Source organism: Hylobates moloch, unplaced genomic scaffold (assembly GCF_009828535.3).
Source record: "Hylobates moloch isolate HMO894 unplaced genomic scaffold, HMol_V3 SCAFFOLD_16, whole genome shotgun sequence".
NCBI lineage: Eukaryota > Metazoa > Chordata > Mammalia > Primates > Hylobatidae > Hylobates > Hylobates moloch.
This window is the reverse complement of record NW_026652291.1, coordinates 45,848,870-45,868,310: the sequence shown is the minus strand read 5'-3', so window position 1 is coordinate 45,868,310 and position 19,441 is coordinate 45,848,870. Positions and strand designations below refer to the sequence as shown.

The window sequence follows — 19,441 nt, the reverse complement described above, 5'->3', positions numbered from 1 at the left end:
TTAGTTAGTAGATTGCCCTTTTATTTTTGTATTTCCACTTCTTCAATGTGCATTCAGATCAGGTTTCCCCAGTATAAAAATGTAGAGAAGGATACATGAGAAGACTGTTCATGAACCCTGCACCTCCGCCAGAAGGTTGGCCCTTTGGTGTTAAACTTCTAGAGAAAGCATGGAAATAAAGACCCAAATACCCCAGTCCTGGTTTTGTGCTATTTACTGGCCATCTGGCCTTGGGCATGTCATGTCACTTCTCAAAACCTCAGTGTTCCCACCTGTAAATAGGGACAAAAATGCCTGCTGTGCCTTTCTCATATTGCTGAGAGGATTAAGTAACTGCTGGATTATGATTAATGTTAGTAGTAAATACATATGAAAACTCAACAAAGCAGTAAGTATTGGAATAAGAATAATCGAGTTTGTTTCAGAAATTCACCAGAAATATTAGATATTCAAAGACAGGGTGTTAGGGCAGACTCTAAGAGGTCTGTTGGGTCTCAGAGAAACATGACTCAAGTGCATCTGTGAGCTGAAATACAGGTGAGGGGAAAAGCCCCTGGTCAGGGGGTGAGGACTACTCAGCTGAGGCACTCACTTGAAAGGGTGGCCCTCGTCGGTTTTCTGCACAGCTTGTAAAACAGACTTGTAGATGCGGAAACTGATGGTGGCTGAGAGTGCGGCCAGGGCCAGGTAGGCCACAACGCTCACCACGCTGAACTGGGTCAGGGAGAAGAGCAGCAGCAGGAAACTCCCAAACACGATGCCCGTCTGCTTGATGTCCCGCCAATACAGCAGGTCAATAGCTGCAGAAGGAGACACCAAACACACCCAGCTGAGCTCCCGCAGTGCCGCCACATGAACCGCTGTGGCTCACTCCACCAAGCTGTGGTTGCTGTGGGTTCTCACCTGGCATTTGGATTCCTAAACACAAATGAGCAGACAGATGGCTATCCAAGGGCACTTACTGTCATTCCACTTTGGTTTGGAAGAATCTTTTCCACCCTTGAGGATAATTCACAAATTCACATATAAGAAAAGACTATTGAATCTCCATTGACCATATCGTGATGGGTGTAGCTCTGTGGGCTACACCATCCATACAGTGGCCTGAATTATGTGACTTTGAAAAAAACTTGAAAATATAGAGGACTCTGTGAAGTACCACTTCACACCACTGCACTCCAGCCTGGGTGACAGGGTGAGACTCTGTCTCAAAAAAAAAAAAAAAAAAAAAAAAAGAGAGACCCTGGAGCTGGCATGTGGATTAAACCATTTTGTTCAAATGGTTTGTTTGCTTACAATCTGTGATTTAAAAATCTGAAATGGAACTTTTAAAATCTACATTGCATCCATCATTCAGTTATTAACCTCCTTCAACTTAGAAACAAAAAATTACATGCAAAAGGGTAGTCATGGTGCTTCAAATGTCATGCAAAATGGAAATACTTTAAATATTCCAGTCCCAGGATATAAAAAAAGCATAAAACCCTTACTGAAGGATCTATGCAAATTTATCCTTCAACTGGGTATGTGACAAATGGTTTTTATAGAATGTTATGCCAATCAATTTTAAGGAAGAGAAATAAGATGCAAAATTCCCATCTCACAACCAAATGTAAGTGGTAGTGGTTTGTACTGCTAGCTTCACCTGCAGTGTACCTGCAGACACCCGGTTTACAGAATTAGACTCCAGTCATTTGCTCATAGGAAGTCAGAAGTGATCAGCTTGAAGACAGCAGGGAGCTACTCCCATCTTACATGAGTGTGTAATTAGCATGAAAGAACAATATTGAAAAAGTTACATGCCCTCATGACAATGCAAGGCAATAGAGGTGACTTAAGGAATTTTTGCAGAGTAAAGTACTAACACTCTCTTTGGCTACAGACTTACCTCAGGCTGGCTGGAGAGTAAATCAGGTCTAAACGAGTTTCCTTCATAACAGGCTGAGGATATTCCCAGCCAGAGTATACTCTCAATCTGAAGCCGGAGAGAGAATTCACTCCCCACAAACTCCCCACCCACCACCACTACCTGGCCCATCAGGGACATTAACTCAGAAAGACTCCAGTAGGCAGACCTTTGTTGGGCAAAATTTGTTCTCTTTCCTCTATGACATTTCTGCCATGTAGGAAATAGAGAAGAGGCTCACAAACATGTTTTGGGGGTAAAACAGATCTTTTTTTCCTCTTTTGAGTAGGACTGGTCCTACAAATAGGTTTCCAGAGGCAAAAATAAAAAATAAAAAAAAGGACTGTGCTCTAAAGCCTCTCTCTTCTCCCTATCCCGACCCTAGTCACACTGTCTGACCATTAGAAATTCATTTCCGGGCTGGGCATGGTGGCTCACGCCTGTAATCCCAGCACTTTGGGAGGCCGAGGCAGGGGGATCACCTGAGGTCAGGAGTTCGAGACCAGCCAGGCCAACATGGTGAAACCCCGTCTCTACTAAAAATAACAAAATTAGCTGGGCATGGTGGCGGGCACCTGTAATCCCAGTGACTCGGGAGGCTGAGGCAGGAGAATCGCTTGAACCCAGGAGGCAGAGGTTGTAGTGAGCCAAGATCGCACCATTGCACTCAGCCTGGGCAACAAGAGTGAAACTCTGTCTCAAAAAAAAAAAGAAAAAAAAAAGAAATTCATTCGTTTGGCCTAATCCTTTTCCTTTTTTTTTTTTTTTTAATGCAAACATGCTAGAATAGAATAATGCATTAAAGATTTGCTTGTCCTTAACAACAAAACATGAATGAGTTCACCAAATGATTTTTCTTCTAGAAGAGTTTGTTTAGAATGAAGCACCAAAAGCTATAATCCTTTTCAGGTGGAGAAGAGGGATCTTTTGGAAGACATGACCTGCAATAAACCCCTGGAACTCTGAGAGTAGAGGGCAGAGTGGGAGAAAAGGGGCTCTCCACAGAAGCCCAGCAGCTCCTGGGCTGAATGGATAGGAGACAATAAATTGGGGCAAGCCTAGGCTAAAGGTCTAAAGCCAAGGCAGCAGGGCTAAAGGTCTTTGAGGGTCCAAGGCCTCCAGGTATTTACTCTCTTTGTGCAGGGGGAGGGGCAAACGGGAATTAAAAGGAAACTAAAGCATCACCACTAACTGAAGTGCTATCTCTTACACATCTGTTTTCATTTATTGAGCAGGAACTAAGTGCCAGGCTTTGTGCTGGGTGGTGGGGATATAAAAATAAGTGAATTATACAAAACAAAACACACACAAATGGATAAGAAATAAATGGTAATCTGTTTTATGATGCCCATACACATTTGGAAACAAATACATTATAAGACAGAATGATTTGTGCTGAAGGGGGCACTCCTTAGTGTGAAGGAAGATGCTTACCCACTTGTGAGATGTGAAGGGGCTCAGAAGAGCCTGAAAGGAATTTTCAGACAAAGAGAAGATAGAATTTGCTATTTTCAAGTGAATCCCCTCTGAATGAATTGCTTTATACCTGGTAGAAATGGCATGCCCTCTAGGGAAGCCTCCTAAATCTCCAACCACCAGGCCACCTGCTCAAGAAGTCTGTGAATGGCAGGCACTTCATGGACTTTCCTTGAAGAAACTGTGGGCAGAAAGCATTAGCTAAGTAACATGAGTTTGGTGTAGAGTCGTCTCTTAGCAGGTCTTTCAATTACTTGCTAACATTGCAGGAGGTTTCTACTAAGGAGGTTAACAAAAGGACTGTTATCTTAAAACAATAGCCTGTTGGTTCTGGATACTTTGTAACAATATTATCTATTTACATTGATTCTGAAATGTTCAAAGCACTCTCATATGTTATCTCACTGAAACCTCAGAATAAACTCCATTATATAGGTATGTAACAGGTGAGGAAACTAAACTTTTAGAAACTTGTAAAACTAACTTTGCAAAATTATGACTGACAGTGAACGAGATCTAATTTAACTAACTCCCTCTTGCTTCTAACCTCCAAGCTATCCTTGTTCATTCCTGGGCATAGGCTCAACTAACTTTAGGAGAAATTTAGTTTATAGTTTAAACGAAGATGGTAACTGCCCTTTCCCAAAGCACACCTCCTTCTTGCCTGGGGACTAGATTGCCTTTGTAGGACTAACATTAGCCACAAGATGAGAAATTATGGTTTAGGACTCATGCAGCTGGAGGCTACAAGACTGACCCTCCCTAAACTGCTCCTAAGATCAGTGCTTGAGATACTTTGCAGACTCTGCACTTGATGGATAAGCTGGCCTCACTCAGATCAATAAACAGGCTCATCTGATCTTGTGGCCCCCATCCAGGAACTGACTGAGCACAAGAAGACAGCTTTGACTCCCGATGATTTCATCTCTGACCAATCAGCACTCCTGGTTCACTGGCTTCCCCCCACCCACAAAGTTATCCTTAAAAACTGCTCCCTGAATGCTCAGAGAGACTGATTTGAGTAATAATAAAACTTGGTTCTCCCACACAGCCGGCTCTGAGTGAAGTACTCTTTCTCCATTGCAATTGCCCTGTCTTGATGAATTAGCTCTACGTAGGCAGTGGGCAAGGTGAAACCCTTCGGCAGTTACAAATTTGGGGGCTCATCTAGGATTGCCCTTGTGGCTACCTGCCTGTGGTTCAATGGCCCCCCTCCAGTGATGGATCCAGAAGCCAGCCCAAGTGGCCTCCTAGTTCTCTTGGACTGGTGGCTGACTCTGGTATTCTTTCTACTGGCATGGCACTGCTGACCCAATGTGCATGAATTTAATTGCAATGGAGAAACAGTCCTGGGGAGATGTCTCTTAACTGTTGCCTTATCACAGGGTGACTGTAGCCCCATGGTGGGGTGTCTGTCTGTAGCCCCATTGCAGGGTGTCCAGATTGGTGAGTATCCTAGGTGCTGCCAATGCCTCCTTTCTTCTCCTGACTGGTAATGTAGCCCTATGGGGGGTGTCTGTAGCCCCACTGTGGAATGTCTGTTTCTAGCTCCACCATGGGGTGTCTGTGTCTGTAGCCTCATTGCAGGGTGTCTGTTTTGCTCTTTGGGGGGGTCTCAGTTGGTTGTAATTAGTATGAAGCGTCTTGGTTTGGGAGACTTCTCCTCAGTCAGGAAGATTTCGAGGTTTCTCAGACAGAGAATAGGAGGATAGTTTGGAAGGGATACTCTTGGAGTTCTTGGTTAGGGGTCTAATTTGGAAGGCCTTCTGTCCATCTCCTCTTTGTCTGTGTTTGTATATGTGGAAGGGATCTCAGAGACGGTTGCTGATGGAAATCCAGCAGGCCTAACTCAGAGAACCATCCTTATCTGGTCACATTCCATGAGCCCTAAAGAAGTCTCAACAGGCCTCTTGGGGTGACTATCTGCTTTTTGCCTTGCCCAGAGACCCCATTGTGAATTACCATTTGGAGGTCATCTGTCTCCACCTGGAGTGGATTAAAGACAACAGGGACCAAAGGGAAAAAGTTTGAGCTTTTCCAGGCTGATATTGGGTGCTGAATGAGGTGACTAATGTCTGTTTTGTTATGTGTATTTTGCTGGGATGGAAAATGTTACTTCGGTTCCCCTTGCAGCCCATTGGGCAGCATCTTGCAAATTAAGAATCTTGCCTGTGGTTCCATAAAACAGTAAAGGGTGATTTTCTCTTGTAAAGTGGCTGGAACCCCACTGCTATTGCACAAGTGAGCAGGGTCATCAGAAGCCACTCCATTCTTCTGGAAGCTGCAGAGAAAAGGAACCCAGAAACCTGGTATGCCAGCAAAAAGGGTAAGAAATTCTTACCAGCCAAGTTTCTGGTCTCTCTCTCTCTCTTTCTCTGTCTGGGTAAAACAGTAAACTATTGGTCTCCTCTATAAGGGTTTGATTAATAGAAAAAAGGATCTGTGAAACTAGTCTTAGGCAGTAGCAAATGCTGTGTACTTTGTGCTAAAAATTTGTCTTTCTGTGTTCTGTAATGGAGAGGGGGTATCGCAGGATAGAATGTGGGTTTACAACCCCTATAAGCCTGCTTTTCAAGCCAGCTTGGCAGGCTGGTCAGTTACAAACTTTGCTACAGGTCCCTGAAACCAATATTGTATAAAATTTCTCTGTCTTATTTTGTGTCCTTAAGAGCTTAACCTTGTGACCATGTGGGGATTCTTTCTTTTGGTTTCCACCATCCAGAGGGCAGGAATTTTGGGGTTCATGTCATAATTAGTCCTAAAATTTTTTCTTGGGCAGTTAAAAGCTTTCCAAGCTTGAAATTTGCTTCTCTAGGCTCCTTCTGGGAAAAGTAATAGAAACTGCTCAATGCTGTATAGCTCAGTAGCTACAGCTTTATCTTTTGACAGTGGTGGCCGGGGTTCAATTGTTGCCTTCTGGAATAATTCCTTTCTGGTTTATTTGTGTAATTTTGCCATTTATTGAGGTTTCTTCCCCCCATACTTAGCTTCTAATTTCCTCTCTTGAATTTTCCTTTCTTTGAACTACCTTGCGGAAATTCTAAATCTTATAAAAAAAGAAACTGTTCACCATGTCTTTGAAGCACCTAGGAGGTTACCTTTGGTAAAGTTCAGAAAGTAAAAATATTGGCCACTTGGTATGGCTAACGTCAGGTAATAAGAAATACGAAAAGATTTCTTTTTTAAAGAGCACTATGGTTAAAAGCCAGTTTAATTAAAAGTGGATAAACAAGCTATAAATTTATTTATTTATTATTTTTTGACATGGTGTCTCACTCTGTTGCCCAGGCTGGAGTGCAGTGGTGTGATCTCAGCTCACTGCAACTTCTGTCTCCTGGGTTCAAGTGATTCTCTTGCCTCAGCCTCCCAAGTAGCTAGGACTATAAGCGCGCGCAAACACGCCTGCATGATTTTTTGTATTTGTAGTAGAGATGGGGTTTCACCATGTTGGCCAGACTGATCTTGAACTCCTGATCTTGTGATTCACCTGCCTCGGCCTCCCAAAGTGCTGGGATTACAGGTGTAAGCCACCGTGCCCGGCCTATAGATATATTTAAAAGGCCTTTATGTTTTTCTCTTCTTGGAACTTGTTTTTCTGGAAAAAGGATTTTTCTTCTCAGTCGACTGTGTTATTTTTCTCCATTTTTTTGTCTTGTCCTTCTTAATGCACAAATGAGAGGCCCTAAGATAACTTCCGGTAGCCTGAGACTCATTGGGAAAAACAGAGGAGGCACCGCAGACCCTGTTTTGGAAAAAAAGCCTCTGATTTCCTCATAAAACTCCAGGAATTAAAAGCAGATAAATCCCTCTCAAAATTAAAGGCTCTGTTCTGTTTTGCATACTGTTATCTGATGGTTTTGAGTTTTGGGGGTATCAGAAATTACTTCGTATTATGATAATTAGGTAGGAAATATAAGGGATGGCTAATAGTAGTTATGGAGGGATACTTAATTCTTTGCACACTTGGATCAGAGAAGCATGCTCTTGGCTACTTGGAAGATAAGAAAACGTCCCCACTACCCCCCACTGGGAGATAAGACTCCCAGGAGAGATGGGCTGATTACAAAATGGGCTGATTGGCTTTGGGTTGCCTTGCAATAAAATGCAGGTTAGAAGCACTGCACTGTCTTCTCCCGAGTATTTTCCTCTTTTTGGGGATCCAGGATCCAGTATAAAATGGCACCCTTAATTTTGGGGATCTGTCTTTGCCTTCACCTGCTTATTTGGCCCTAGAAATTCATGTTTTCCTGGCCCTGCTCCTCCAAGGGCTCCACCCTGAAGCCAGTCATCCAATTAAGAAACTGGCAAATGAAAAATTTCACAAGTGCTAAATCTCCTGTCTGTGTATTTATATGTGTTGTATGTTTATGTATAAAAAAGCTCTGATTAATTGGCTTAGAAACATAAGTGCTTAAATCAAATATTTTGTCAGAAAAATAGAAACTTTAATGCCATTTTGTTCACATGACTTTAGGAATCTTTGGGAAATAAAGACAGTTTTAAAGATTATTGGTTAAATAAAATGTCTTGAAAATGTAGACATTTGGTCTAAATTAAGGTCAAATATCAAATTTGCTAAATGCTTTAAGGTCCAGCTGTTTCTTTGACTTTTGAAAATTGTTCGATTTACCTACTTTGGAGCAGATTACAGATAAGGCCTGGGGACATACGGAAAGCCAAGTCCACTAGCTATGCTAAAATGAGTCAGATCTTATCTTCATTTCTGTCTGATGTCCTAGGCTCCACCCTTAGTACATAATTAAAATCTCTTACTTATCAGGTTTTTCACTAAAAATAAAAGTTGCTAACAGTTAACATTGTAATATGTAGTTGAGACCACTGAAGAAACAGTTTTACATACAAGGTATGTAGGGAATGTGTTTTTGGTAAAAGATTATAAGAAGGCATGGGAATATAGCTTCTATTAAAAGGAATGTAATTTTGTCTAGTTCCGAGGGTTTTAAAAATTGTCTTAACCTAAAAGTGTAACAGAACAAAATTGAAGTCTTAAGCAAAGTGAAAGGGTTTGTAAAGGGTTAATCTTGTAAAAATACTGTGGGTATAAACAAGTTGGCTAATATTTAAAAGAAATTATTTAGCTTTTTTCCTTAGGTTAAAACATTAAAATCGGCTGGGCATGGCGGCTCATACCTGTAATCCCAGCACTTTGGGAGGCTGAGGCTGGTGGATCACCTGAGGTCAGGAGTTCGAGACCAGACTGACCAACGTGGAGAAACCCCTCTCTACTAAAAATGCAAAATTAGTCAGGTATGGTAGTGCATGCCTGTAATCCCAGCTACTCGGGAGGCTGAGGCAGGAGAATCACTTGAACCCAGGAGGCGGAGGTTGCGGAGAACAGAGATCACGCCATTGCACTCCAGCCTGGACAACAAGAATGAAACTCCATCTAAGAAAAACCAAAACAACAACAAAGAACATCAAAATCATACTGATGTGGGGCCTGAATCTGGGCCCATGTGTCTGAATAACAGGGCTTTCTTAGAAAATTGATCTGCTGTTTAATGGAAAATTGTAAAGGATTCTAAAGGGTTCGTGAAAATCTTACCCTATGGTCAAACTAATTAAAACTGAATAAAGATACAAAATTTTATTTAAAAACACTAGCTTTAACATTAACAATGCACTAATGCAAACATGAAATATGTTTTTCTCTTTTAAAGATGATTTTTATGTAATGTTAAAAGATAATAAAAAAAGTCTTATTTTTTTCTTTGGGTAAATGGCAGGGAAAAAAAGGAGGAAAGAAAGAAGAGAAGAGATAGATATTTAGCTGGCCTCATGCTATCTTCATTGCATCTTGTTTGGAAAGCTAAGTCTCCTCTATCAAAGTAAAGGTTTTTCTTTTTTAAAAAATTTTTTGGAGTTATCATTTTGGCCAAATGAATTACGTATATGGTAACCTGGGATTCTATTTTGTGATAACCAGTATTTTAAACCTTTGATATTTCACAAACTTTCCAACATCAAATTATAAATTATGTCTCTTTTTTTACCTAATATTTTAGATATTAGGTCCTCTAAAGTCCAAAAATAACATTTGGCTTATTTGGTACAAAAATCATACAGAAAGCATTGTCAAATATGAAATGGTGTTTGGCTTTCTTTGGTCTATATTTGTGTAAATGTGTTATTGGTATATGCTCTGAAATTATGTAAAACTCCTATAATTCTAATATAACGTAGTATATGTTATCAGTAATCATCATAACTATGTTAACAGACTGTGTGCCACAGAGGTAACAAATTTTCTTGTCAATCGTGTCTTTAACTGTGGCTGCCTTAAAATATTTTTATCATCCACAGACAATTGTCGCGTTTTGGTAAAAACTGTTTTATAATCAGCTATCAAATTTAACAGGTGCTCTTAAATGCAGGATTCTAATTAATAACACTGGAGATTGTGACATTAAAATAGAGGAAAATGTTTCAAATAGAAGAGTAACTGGTGTTTGGTCTACTTTGGACTTTACTTATATAAATGTTATTAGTATGTGTTCCAAAATTATGGGAAACTTCTATAATGTTGATATAATTTAGTGTACATTGTTAATAATTATAATTGTTATGTAAAATTGTTGCATGCCACAAAAGTAACCAAAATTCCTAGCTAATTGTAGCTTTAATAGCGGCTACAGACTTTTGTCATCCACAGACATTTTGTCTTGCTTTGGTCCTTTTCAAAAGGCAGTTTGTAATCAGATACAGGACTCTTAAGTGTAGGTCTCAAATAACTTTAAAAATTGTGCTATTGAAAGAGAGGAAAAGAACAAACTTTTAGGGCTTTCACGGAAAGCTAATGTGTTAAACATTGCTAACCCTTTTGTTTTCAGAGTCAAGAGAACTTACTTCTTTAGAGCTATTTGCAACTTTTAACAAGCGAGTCAAATAAACTTCTGGAAACAAAATTTGGAGCACATTTTTCCTCTCTGCCTAATTTCTCCAGAATTTGGAAACTATTTGTGAATATTCTCAATTTATGGAAGTATAGTTAATTGCATAAGCGTAATAAGAATCTGTTTTCTTTCCTAACAGGACACAATTGGAGAAATTGGTTATTTTACCAAGGCTTTAGCTGGAATGGCATACTTCCTTTAAAGAATCAAAGTTGACTTATAAAGCCAATTAAAGCCCGCTGGGGAATCTGGTCTCATACCTTGTCCACAGAGTCCCTGTACAAGGTTCCTGACCTGTGGTAAGAAAAGAATGTCACTTGATAACAGGCCCAGGATCCCCAAGTTATCTTAGGACCTCAGGAGAAGAGGAATTTTCCCACCTCATAGGTATTAAAGGGTACAAACCCATTGCTGGGCTTGGCTTTTAAAAAGTATTATCTAAAGTTCTTCATGGAACAGAGTTCTATCAAAGCCAATTAAAAAAGCCTACATGAAAAATAATTACTCTTGCTGTACTTTATGCAAATAATCAGGCCAAGTAAAGTAAGAGTAAAGTTTATTTTGTAAACAAATCATTTCTCTCATGATTTGTTTTTAATAAAAATGGTGACTGGAGAGAGAAAAATTATGCTTCAAAAGAAAAGCTATACTACACTGTTGTTAGCTGTTCTTGAGGTTTTTTTCTACAGTTTAAACTAAATTCTAAATTATTTGTGGGTTAGAAGTCCCCAAACTAATGCTTTCAAATCTTTGCTTTTAAAACTGGGAATTGTACTCCTCATCCTAGAACTCGTTATTTACCTTATAGTAGGCTGTTCACTTAAACGCTGTAGTAAAACTATAAATAAGAGTACTGTTTTTGCCATGCAAGTCTTGAAAGCCCAGCCAGGCCTGCATGAGTATGCTCAGACAGTCGCAAAGCAGTTCCACTCTTCTCACCTTGGGGTTCACTCCCATTCCCACTACATCCCCTATCAGCAGGAAGAAGCCACAGCAATCAATGGCCTTTTCCCATCTTCACAGCCTACTCCTTAAGATTAAGGTGTTATAAAACCCAAAGGGAAGGATTTAAACTGACTTTGCAAAATTATGACTGAGACAGTGAAAGAGATCTAACTTAACTAACTCCATCTTCTAACCTCCAAGCTGTCCTTGTTCATTCCTGGGTGTAGGCTGAACTAACTTTGGAAGAAACTTAGTTCATAGTTTAAACAAAGACGGTAACAGCCCTTTCCCAAAGCAGACCTCCATCTTGCCTGGGGACTAGATTGCCTTTGCAGGACTAACATTAGCCATAAGATGAGAAATTATGGTTTAGGAGTGGTGCAGCTGGAGGCTACAAGATTCTGACCCTCCCTAAACTGCTCCTAAGATCAGTGCTTGAGATATTTTGCAGACCCTACACTTGATGGATCAGCTGGCCCCACCTAGATCAATAAACTGGCTCATCTGATCTTGTGGCCCCTACCCAGGAACTGGCTGAGCACAAGAAGACAGCTTTGACTCCCTGTGATTTCATCCATGACCAATCAGCATTCCTGGCTCACTGGCTTCCCCCACCCACAAAGTTATCCTTAAAAACTCTGCTCCCTGAATGCTCAGTGAGACTAATCTGAATTACTCTTTCGCTATTGCAATTCCCCTGTCTTGATGAATCAGCTCTGTCTAGGCAGCAGGCAAGGTGAACCCCTTGGGTGGTTACACTTGTATCTTGGCTAGTTAATAGGAGAATCAGGATCAAACCTTAAATCTGATGCTTCTTCCAAAACAAAATAGTTGCCTCCCTCACATTACATGTTAAATGTCCCCAAAAGTTATGTAAAATTAGTTTAGGGAAATCTGATTATATTTAAAACTGCTTTTAGAACTAGATATTTAAAGAGAAATTTCTTTCAGTAAAAAGTCATTTCAATAGTAAACAGTTATTAATCACCTATTATCTAAGTAAGCACAGGAATGAAGAAATCATAAAATTTTGATCCTGCTTTTAAGGAATTTTAGGTCTAGCTGGGAAGATTGAACAATCTTTTAACAAATGTCTCGATGCCAACATATCTTGTACTGTTGTAAGTGGCAAAAGTTGAGTTTAAGGAAGAGATAGTACTAGAATTGAAGAAGAAAGAGGATGTGGGATGGTATGTGAGTGTGGCGGACAATTTGTTAAGGAGATGGAGTGGATAAAAGGAAATATTACAAAGGATTAGTTGACAAGAATGGTGACTAACTGTGGGAGAAACGAGGAAGAGCTAGTCAAGGGTGAAAACACCATTTCAAAGCTGGGTGACTGAGTAATTAGTATCACTGCCAAAAACAGGAAATCTGAGGGTGAACTGGTTTGGGGAAAAGCTGACACTTGTCTTTAAATCTCCAGATTCTGACATGATGACATCTAAGCAGGGCATTCTGACACAGCCTGGGGCAGAGATGAGATCAGAGATGAAATGAGGCTGACAACTGCACACATTACTAAGTGTTTTAAAAGCTTAGACGTTAAATGACTTGCTCTTTAGGCTCTGTCACAGTAGCCCTGAGTTAACATGGTCCTTAATATCATATATCCAATGATATTCAGATAAATATGTACAGTAGGCCATTGGAAATGCAGGGCTAAAATTTAGTACAGGGAGCTGAATATTTACTTTTGGGTGTATTCTACGTGGAAATGATGACTGCAGCCATGAGAGTGGAGGAAATCTCCAATGGAGGGAAGGCTAAGGGATGCAGTCGAGGATGAAACCATCCTTGGGATTGAAAGGAATAAGTGGGTCCATAGAAAAGAGAGGTCCACCTGCTAGAAAGGGCACCACAATAGTGCAGATTATGGCAGCCAAGGAGAAGGACATTTCCCAGAAGGAAGGGGTAAGCTACAGTGTGGAATGCTATAGACATAACAAGGAAATGGAAATGTAGAAAAGAGCACTGGATTTGGAGACTGAAAGGAAGGTCATTCATAACTTTGCAGGGGGCAGTGCCAGGAGTAGTGGGGATGGAAGCCTTATTGTAAGGGGCTGGGTGGGGGGAAGTTCAAAGTAATAAAGAAGATGGTAGTTTGGGGAGTAGTAGCAACAAGTAAACCTTTAGGTTGAGCAAAACCTAGGAATGTTAGAGGGAAGGGAGGGGTGAAGATTTTGGAAAACAGAGTTGATGAAGCAAAGTCTCCACTAAGGAAGGAAAAAATGGGATTAATCACAGTTGTTTTCAAAGAAGGAGGAAGAAAAGAGATAGGTAAAGATGGAAGGACATTTTGGGAAGTTATAGGTGTGGCCACAGATATGTGTTGAGGTGGAACGGAAATAACCTAAAGTGGTAAAATAATATAACGAGGGAAATTAACTTGAATTTTCCCTGGAAAATGAGTCATGAGGTTCCTGAGACTAAGTAGATTACGGGCAGGGCTTAAAGAGGGTAGGAAAAGTCAAGGCCTGCATTGTCCAATACAGTAGCAATGAGTCACATAAGGCTACTGGGTGTGTGAAACAGGGCTAGTCCCAAATGAGATGTCCTGTAGTGTCAACTACATACTGCATCTTAGACTTAGTACAAAAAAGGATGTAAAATATCTCATTAATGCTTTTTGTATTGATATGTTGAAAAGCTAATACTTTTGATCTATTAATACGATATATAATCAAAATGAATTTTACCTGTTTCTTCTTACTTTTTAATGTGGCTATTAGAAAATTTATATTTGTGGCTTATATTTCTATTAAACAGTGCTGGTCTAGAAAAATACAATAAGGCTTCACAAAGGAATGAATAAATGGACTGCCAAAAAGTGAAGAGGGCTTGGTTAAAGTCAAGGGTTTCTTGGGGATCCATTCAATAGAATTAGATGCTGAATGTTCTGATCAATGGGTGGTAGGGCTGGTCCAAAGCTGTGAAGAGGCACAAAGAGCATGATCAGAAGACTCTAAGGTCCAAGAGGACAGAATTGAAATGAACAACCCTGAGGTTCAGGCTGGGAATGACGGACAGTCTAGATGGCTGGTGACTGACAGGCTGGGAGAGTGGCGATGGCCATGTGTGGTCAGAGTGCCAGGAAATGGCCTGAAGTTCTGATGATTCAGCGGGAAGGGTAGGAGGTGATGGGATCAGAGAAGAGAATTTCTGCATTCCAAATCTGCTGTGTAAATGCCAACTTTTCACATTTTAATTTTGCTTAGAGTGGTATCAACTTGTGTAGGAAGCTTTATAGTACCCAATCCAGAAAAGTAGGTATTTGAATAAAGTTTCCTTAGAACCCAAGTAAGAAAAATATAAGTAACTCTGTTACTGGAACTAATTACCCCCAGTGGTCTTCTGGTATAACAAAATATGATCAGCTTTTCTCTTTTAATATCCTCCTAATGCAGAAAAGCCAGGCGAGAGTTTCAACATCTGAGTATACATTAACTAAGAATACTTACTAGGATAGGCATATTACTATATTGCTTTGCCAGTTGTAAAAATTAAAGCTACTTTGCTAAAAACTGAGGAGAAACACATTGGCTTTGAAATGAGAGATCAGTGTGTCCTGTCAATTTGATAAAGGAACTGGGCTTGGTGGTCATCATAGTCCTCAAACCACAGCTATGAGCACACACACTGCAGCCTGCCTAGGACTGTCTTAGAATAAATTTGGCCAAAAGTGAAGTGGCAGATTTGAAGAATTCTAACATCAAACCAGCGCTCCCCTTATTTCTAGAATCCAATCAATAACAAAAGAAGAATAAGAGAAGTGATCCAAGGTTTGAATTAATAGCTAAGTGGAAATTAAATCCTATGTCAAATTTCTAGAAAGAAAGTCCTTTGCTGTAGTCCAAATTTTTGTTTTGGTAAAAATATCTTAAATGCATTCAAATGGCCCAACAGTGGCTACAGTATTCAGAAAGTTTATTAAAAATGTATGAACTGAAAAGACAAGTAGTGCAGCTATTTATATTTTATTTATAAGGTAAAATGTGATATAAGTGGATAATATAAAATGGCAATAAATTGTCCATAATTATCTGCATTATGGTACCATATTCTTAACTGTGTAATTTTATTCCATCTTGGTCCAGAAAATATTTCAGGCAGCACTACACCACTTGCTATGTGACAAGTTAATGCCACTTTTTAAAAGGCCAAGTAAGGCCAGGCCCAGTGGCTCACACCTGTAACCCCAGCACTCTGGGAGGCTGAGGCGGGCGGATCACCTGAGGTCAAGAGTTTGAGACCAGCCTGGCCAACATGATGAAACCCTGTCTCTACTAAAAATACAAAAAAAAAAAAAAAAATCAGCTGGGCATAGTGGCACACGCCTGTGATCCCAGCTACTTGGGAGGCGGAGGCAGGAGAATCACTTGAACCCGGGAGGTAGAGGTTGCAGTGAGCCAAGATCGAGCCACTGCACTCCAGCCTGGGCAACGGAGCAACATTCATCTCTAAATAAATAAATAAGTAAATGCCAAGTGAGAAAATGTGACAAGTTCCTGTTCATTGATAATATCAGCATTTCAACAAAAGGACTGTTGAAAAATGATATGCTGTTGAAATTTATTTACTTTTTTGCAAGCTTCCAATGATTTAACTACAGTAATTGACTACTTTGTGGACAGAGTAAGAAGGCTAGACAAACCTCAGTTGTTTCCAACCCAGGGTCCAAAGAGGTGATTAAGAGCCAGTTTTTTTCTGACTGATTTTCATGAAGGAAACAAAATATCACCACAAAATGTTAACAAGAAAAAATAGAAGTAATTTTTCCTACTTTAATCTTCCCTCGTTTGACATTAAACTTGAGAAAGAAAACAGAAGTAGATGTAATAAAATACTTTAAACATAGAGACCTTCAAAAATGACATCTTCTAGTCATAAGTTTCATTTACCCAGATAGTATCCCGTATCAGTTGAAGGTTCACATGGTAATCTAGGAGCCCTGAGCCCAGAGGGAAAACTGCTGGCAGGGACTTCTGCTGATAAGACACCTTTGATTTCATTTTCCAGCCCTTCCCTCACACCTCCTAACTCAACCTATATGACTGTCAAGAGAAAAATGCCAACACTATTTCTAGACTCTTAAATAATTCTGTGGATGTTTTGAAAGGAAAGACACATTAAGCCTGGTGCTTTCTATAGATAGTAAAAGAGCATGGCATTTAATCCACCACTTTAAATGAGCTTTGGTGGAACAAAGGAAAATGAAGGATTTGAGTGTCAAAGCCACAGCCAACAGCAATCTCTGCTACTTTTCTTCCATGAGAGACAAAAGGAATTACACTAGTCCTGAATGACTCCTCCTCGGGCTGGACTGAAAGCAAAAACTACTTTATCCCTATGGAGGGCTTAACATTTTCCTTGGTTAGAAATGAATGTGATTCCTGTTTGCTAGGTCTAACCACTAGGACTAGAACATTCCCCTTCTTTCCAAGCTGTCAAGTTAACATAATGATGTGTAAGCCCTTGGTCACCGTGGTGGGGTGGGCCTGCCCAGGAAGTGAAACAACAGGTCCTGTGAATTTCAGACAGTTGGGCAAGCTCCTCCTCCTCCTAGACCTCTTGCAAAGCCAAGGCTCACTTGGAGGGATCTTCACAGGATAACCGGGATCAAAGGAAGAGATGGTCACAGGGAGGAAAAGACAGGCTTTGGGAATGTGATAGTTGAGGCATGAAGAAAGAATTTTGAGATACTCAAGAATGATTATCTTCATGTACTATTTCTTTAAGCTTTTTGACCTCATCGAAATACAAACTGTTCATTTGTTCTGTTGGTCATCAACCATAATTAGCCACAAAATCTTAAGATTGTGTCACCCCTTCTTAAAACCCATCATTGTAGTGGAACAGAAAAGAAGCATGAGGTAGACAGCTGTTGGTTCCTTTTTAAAAAAATGAATACATTTAAAATTTGGGCCAAGATGATAACAGCAAAAATATTTCTTGAACTAAAAAGACAAAAGGATTGATTTCTCATTGTACCTCTGTTCCATTCAATAAAATATTATGTTCTTCTTGATGCCAATTATCACCAAATTTGAAATTTGCCAATCTGCAGTTTGGTGAACTATTTCTGAAGAAAGGAGATAAAATATGACCACATTTAAAGCATTTTCTTTGTACAATGGGTAGAACTGCAATACTTTCTAAAAATTAAAACTTGTAGTTGTGCTTTTCATTTGTTCAACATTAACACCAGCTTTGTCAAAGAGCTCAAGAGTAATGCTGAAATTATGTTTTTTCCTTTGGCAACATATAAAATAAGGAAGAATTTAGAATTTTATTTCATGAAACAATAAGATAACTTTGCTCAGCTTGAACTTAAAGATACAGCTCAAACATACTTTGGAAAAATAGAACACTATACTTTTAAGTTTTAAAACTCCTAACAATTTTCTTATTTGAAATATATACTGTATAATTTTAATTATCAAGATTTAAAGTAGTTAGCATTATTAACTGTCACCTAGGTAGAAGATAGCTTTTAAAGAATCATTAATGTCAAATTCCTAGCTTTCAAATTATGAGCTTAATTATAAGGCAGCCATATTTCTTTGAATGGCTGTATTTTCTTTTCTTTCTTTTTTTTTTTTCTGAGACGGCATCTTGCTCTGTTGCCCAGGCTGGAGTGCAATGGCGTGATATCAGCTCACTGCAACCTCTGGCCCCTGGGTTCAAGCAATTCTCCTGCCTCAGCCTCCCGAGTAGTTAGGACTACAGGTGTGTGCCACCATGCCTGACTAGTTTTTGTATTTTTAGTAGAGATGAAGTTTCACCATGTTGCCCAGGCTGGTCTCGAACTCCTGACCTCAGGTGGTCCACCTACCTCAGCCTCCCAAAGTGCTGGGATTACAGGCGTGAGCCAACTGTGCCTGGCCTGTACTTTCATAAGAACTAGAAAGGTGACAGTATATCAACAATACATGGGTGCAAACATGCACACAACTTAGGAGGATGGGAAATTTGCCTGTGACAAACATTTAATTATTTTCAAAAAGAAAAGTGCTATTCTGAAAGCTAACCATTCAAGGTCCAACTCATAATAGATCTGGTTTTCTTGGATTCAGTGGATTTTAGAATTTAATTCTATTATAAGGTAATTTAAAATATATCAATTACTTCACATTCTGTTCCAGAACATATTAACTGGTCTAAAGATGAGAAATAACTGTGTACAGATTATCGTTTCAAATATAAAGGAGGGAGAGAAGGAGGGAAAGAGAGACTTTTTAAAAATGATGAAGAAGGAAGGGCCTGGTAACTATAACGGACGATTTCATCCACAGTCCCTATTGATATATAGTAATCATAATACTTTTGCCGTAGAATATTAGGATTATCATTTTTTAATGAAACAAGTATTCACAGAAATCTGCGAAAAATAATAGATTTGAAGATGTAAATTTAGATCAGCATTTTTGTCAACCTTTCTAACCCACAATGAATCTTTAAAAAAAATGTTGGACACTGCAGAGTGTCCATCTGTAGGGTCTAAAACTGCAACATGTAACTAAAAATGATTCAAACCTTTTGATTTTTATCTAGTCTTTTTCTCAATTTCCAGGAAGGAAAAGTTCATATAGTAAAGAAACATGTATCTGAAGTTCCACAATTCTTTCAGTTTCATGTCCACTTCTTCCATTAAATTATTTTAAATACTTTTTGTAATATATTGAATCTTATTTTATCAACACTGTTTTTGTTGCCTAACTAGCTCTTTAGTTTCATTTTTATGCAATATCTAGATAATAGTCAGCAAATCTTAACAACGATTAACTCTGGGTAGTAGGATTTTGGGTAATTAGTGGCTTTTATTTGAACTTCTCTTTGTACAAATGAAAATGTTCATAATGTGTTTTCCTCATTTTTAGAAAAAAATAAAGCCATTATTCCCCTCTCAAAGTTTGAAATATTTCCTTAAAAAGTTTTTCTTGAAAATGTTAATACATTTTGAAAAAACTTTATTTTTCAATGGAGTGACTGATTACCTACATTTGGTATATTATCTGCATAATAAGAGTTTTCTTTCACTAAGGGGGAAAAAAAATCCCCATCTCCCCAGCTAAGGCAGTTTTCCCACTGGATCCCATTAGAATCTTTAGAGCCAGGGAGTCTGCAAATGTTAATATTTACATTGTAATATTTGTACAATATTTTAATAATAATGGGTCTAAATAAAATGCTGATTTTC

The 19,441-nt window shown here is 39.2% G+C and overlaps 1 protein-coding gene across 4 annotated transcripts in view; it reads right to left on the bottom strand.

Moving 5' to 3' along the window:
• RTN1 (reticulon 1) overlaps positions 1 to 19,441 on the bottom strand; it is a 276,022-nt gene that overhangs the window by 10,451 nt on the left and 246,130 nt on the right. For 3 of the 4 annotated variants that reach the window (XM_032135112.2, XM_032135113.2, XM_032135115.2), the window contains one exon: positions 593 to 800. In XM_032135112.2, the coding sequence (XP_031991003.1) occupies positions 593 to 800 (208 nt within the window). Of the gene's footprint in view, positions 1 to 592; positions 801 to 3,452; positions 3,484 to 19,441 lie in introns of those variants that run through there. The other variant, XM_058429540.1, reaches the window with a different exon arrangement.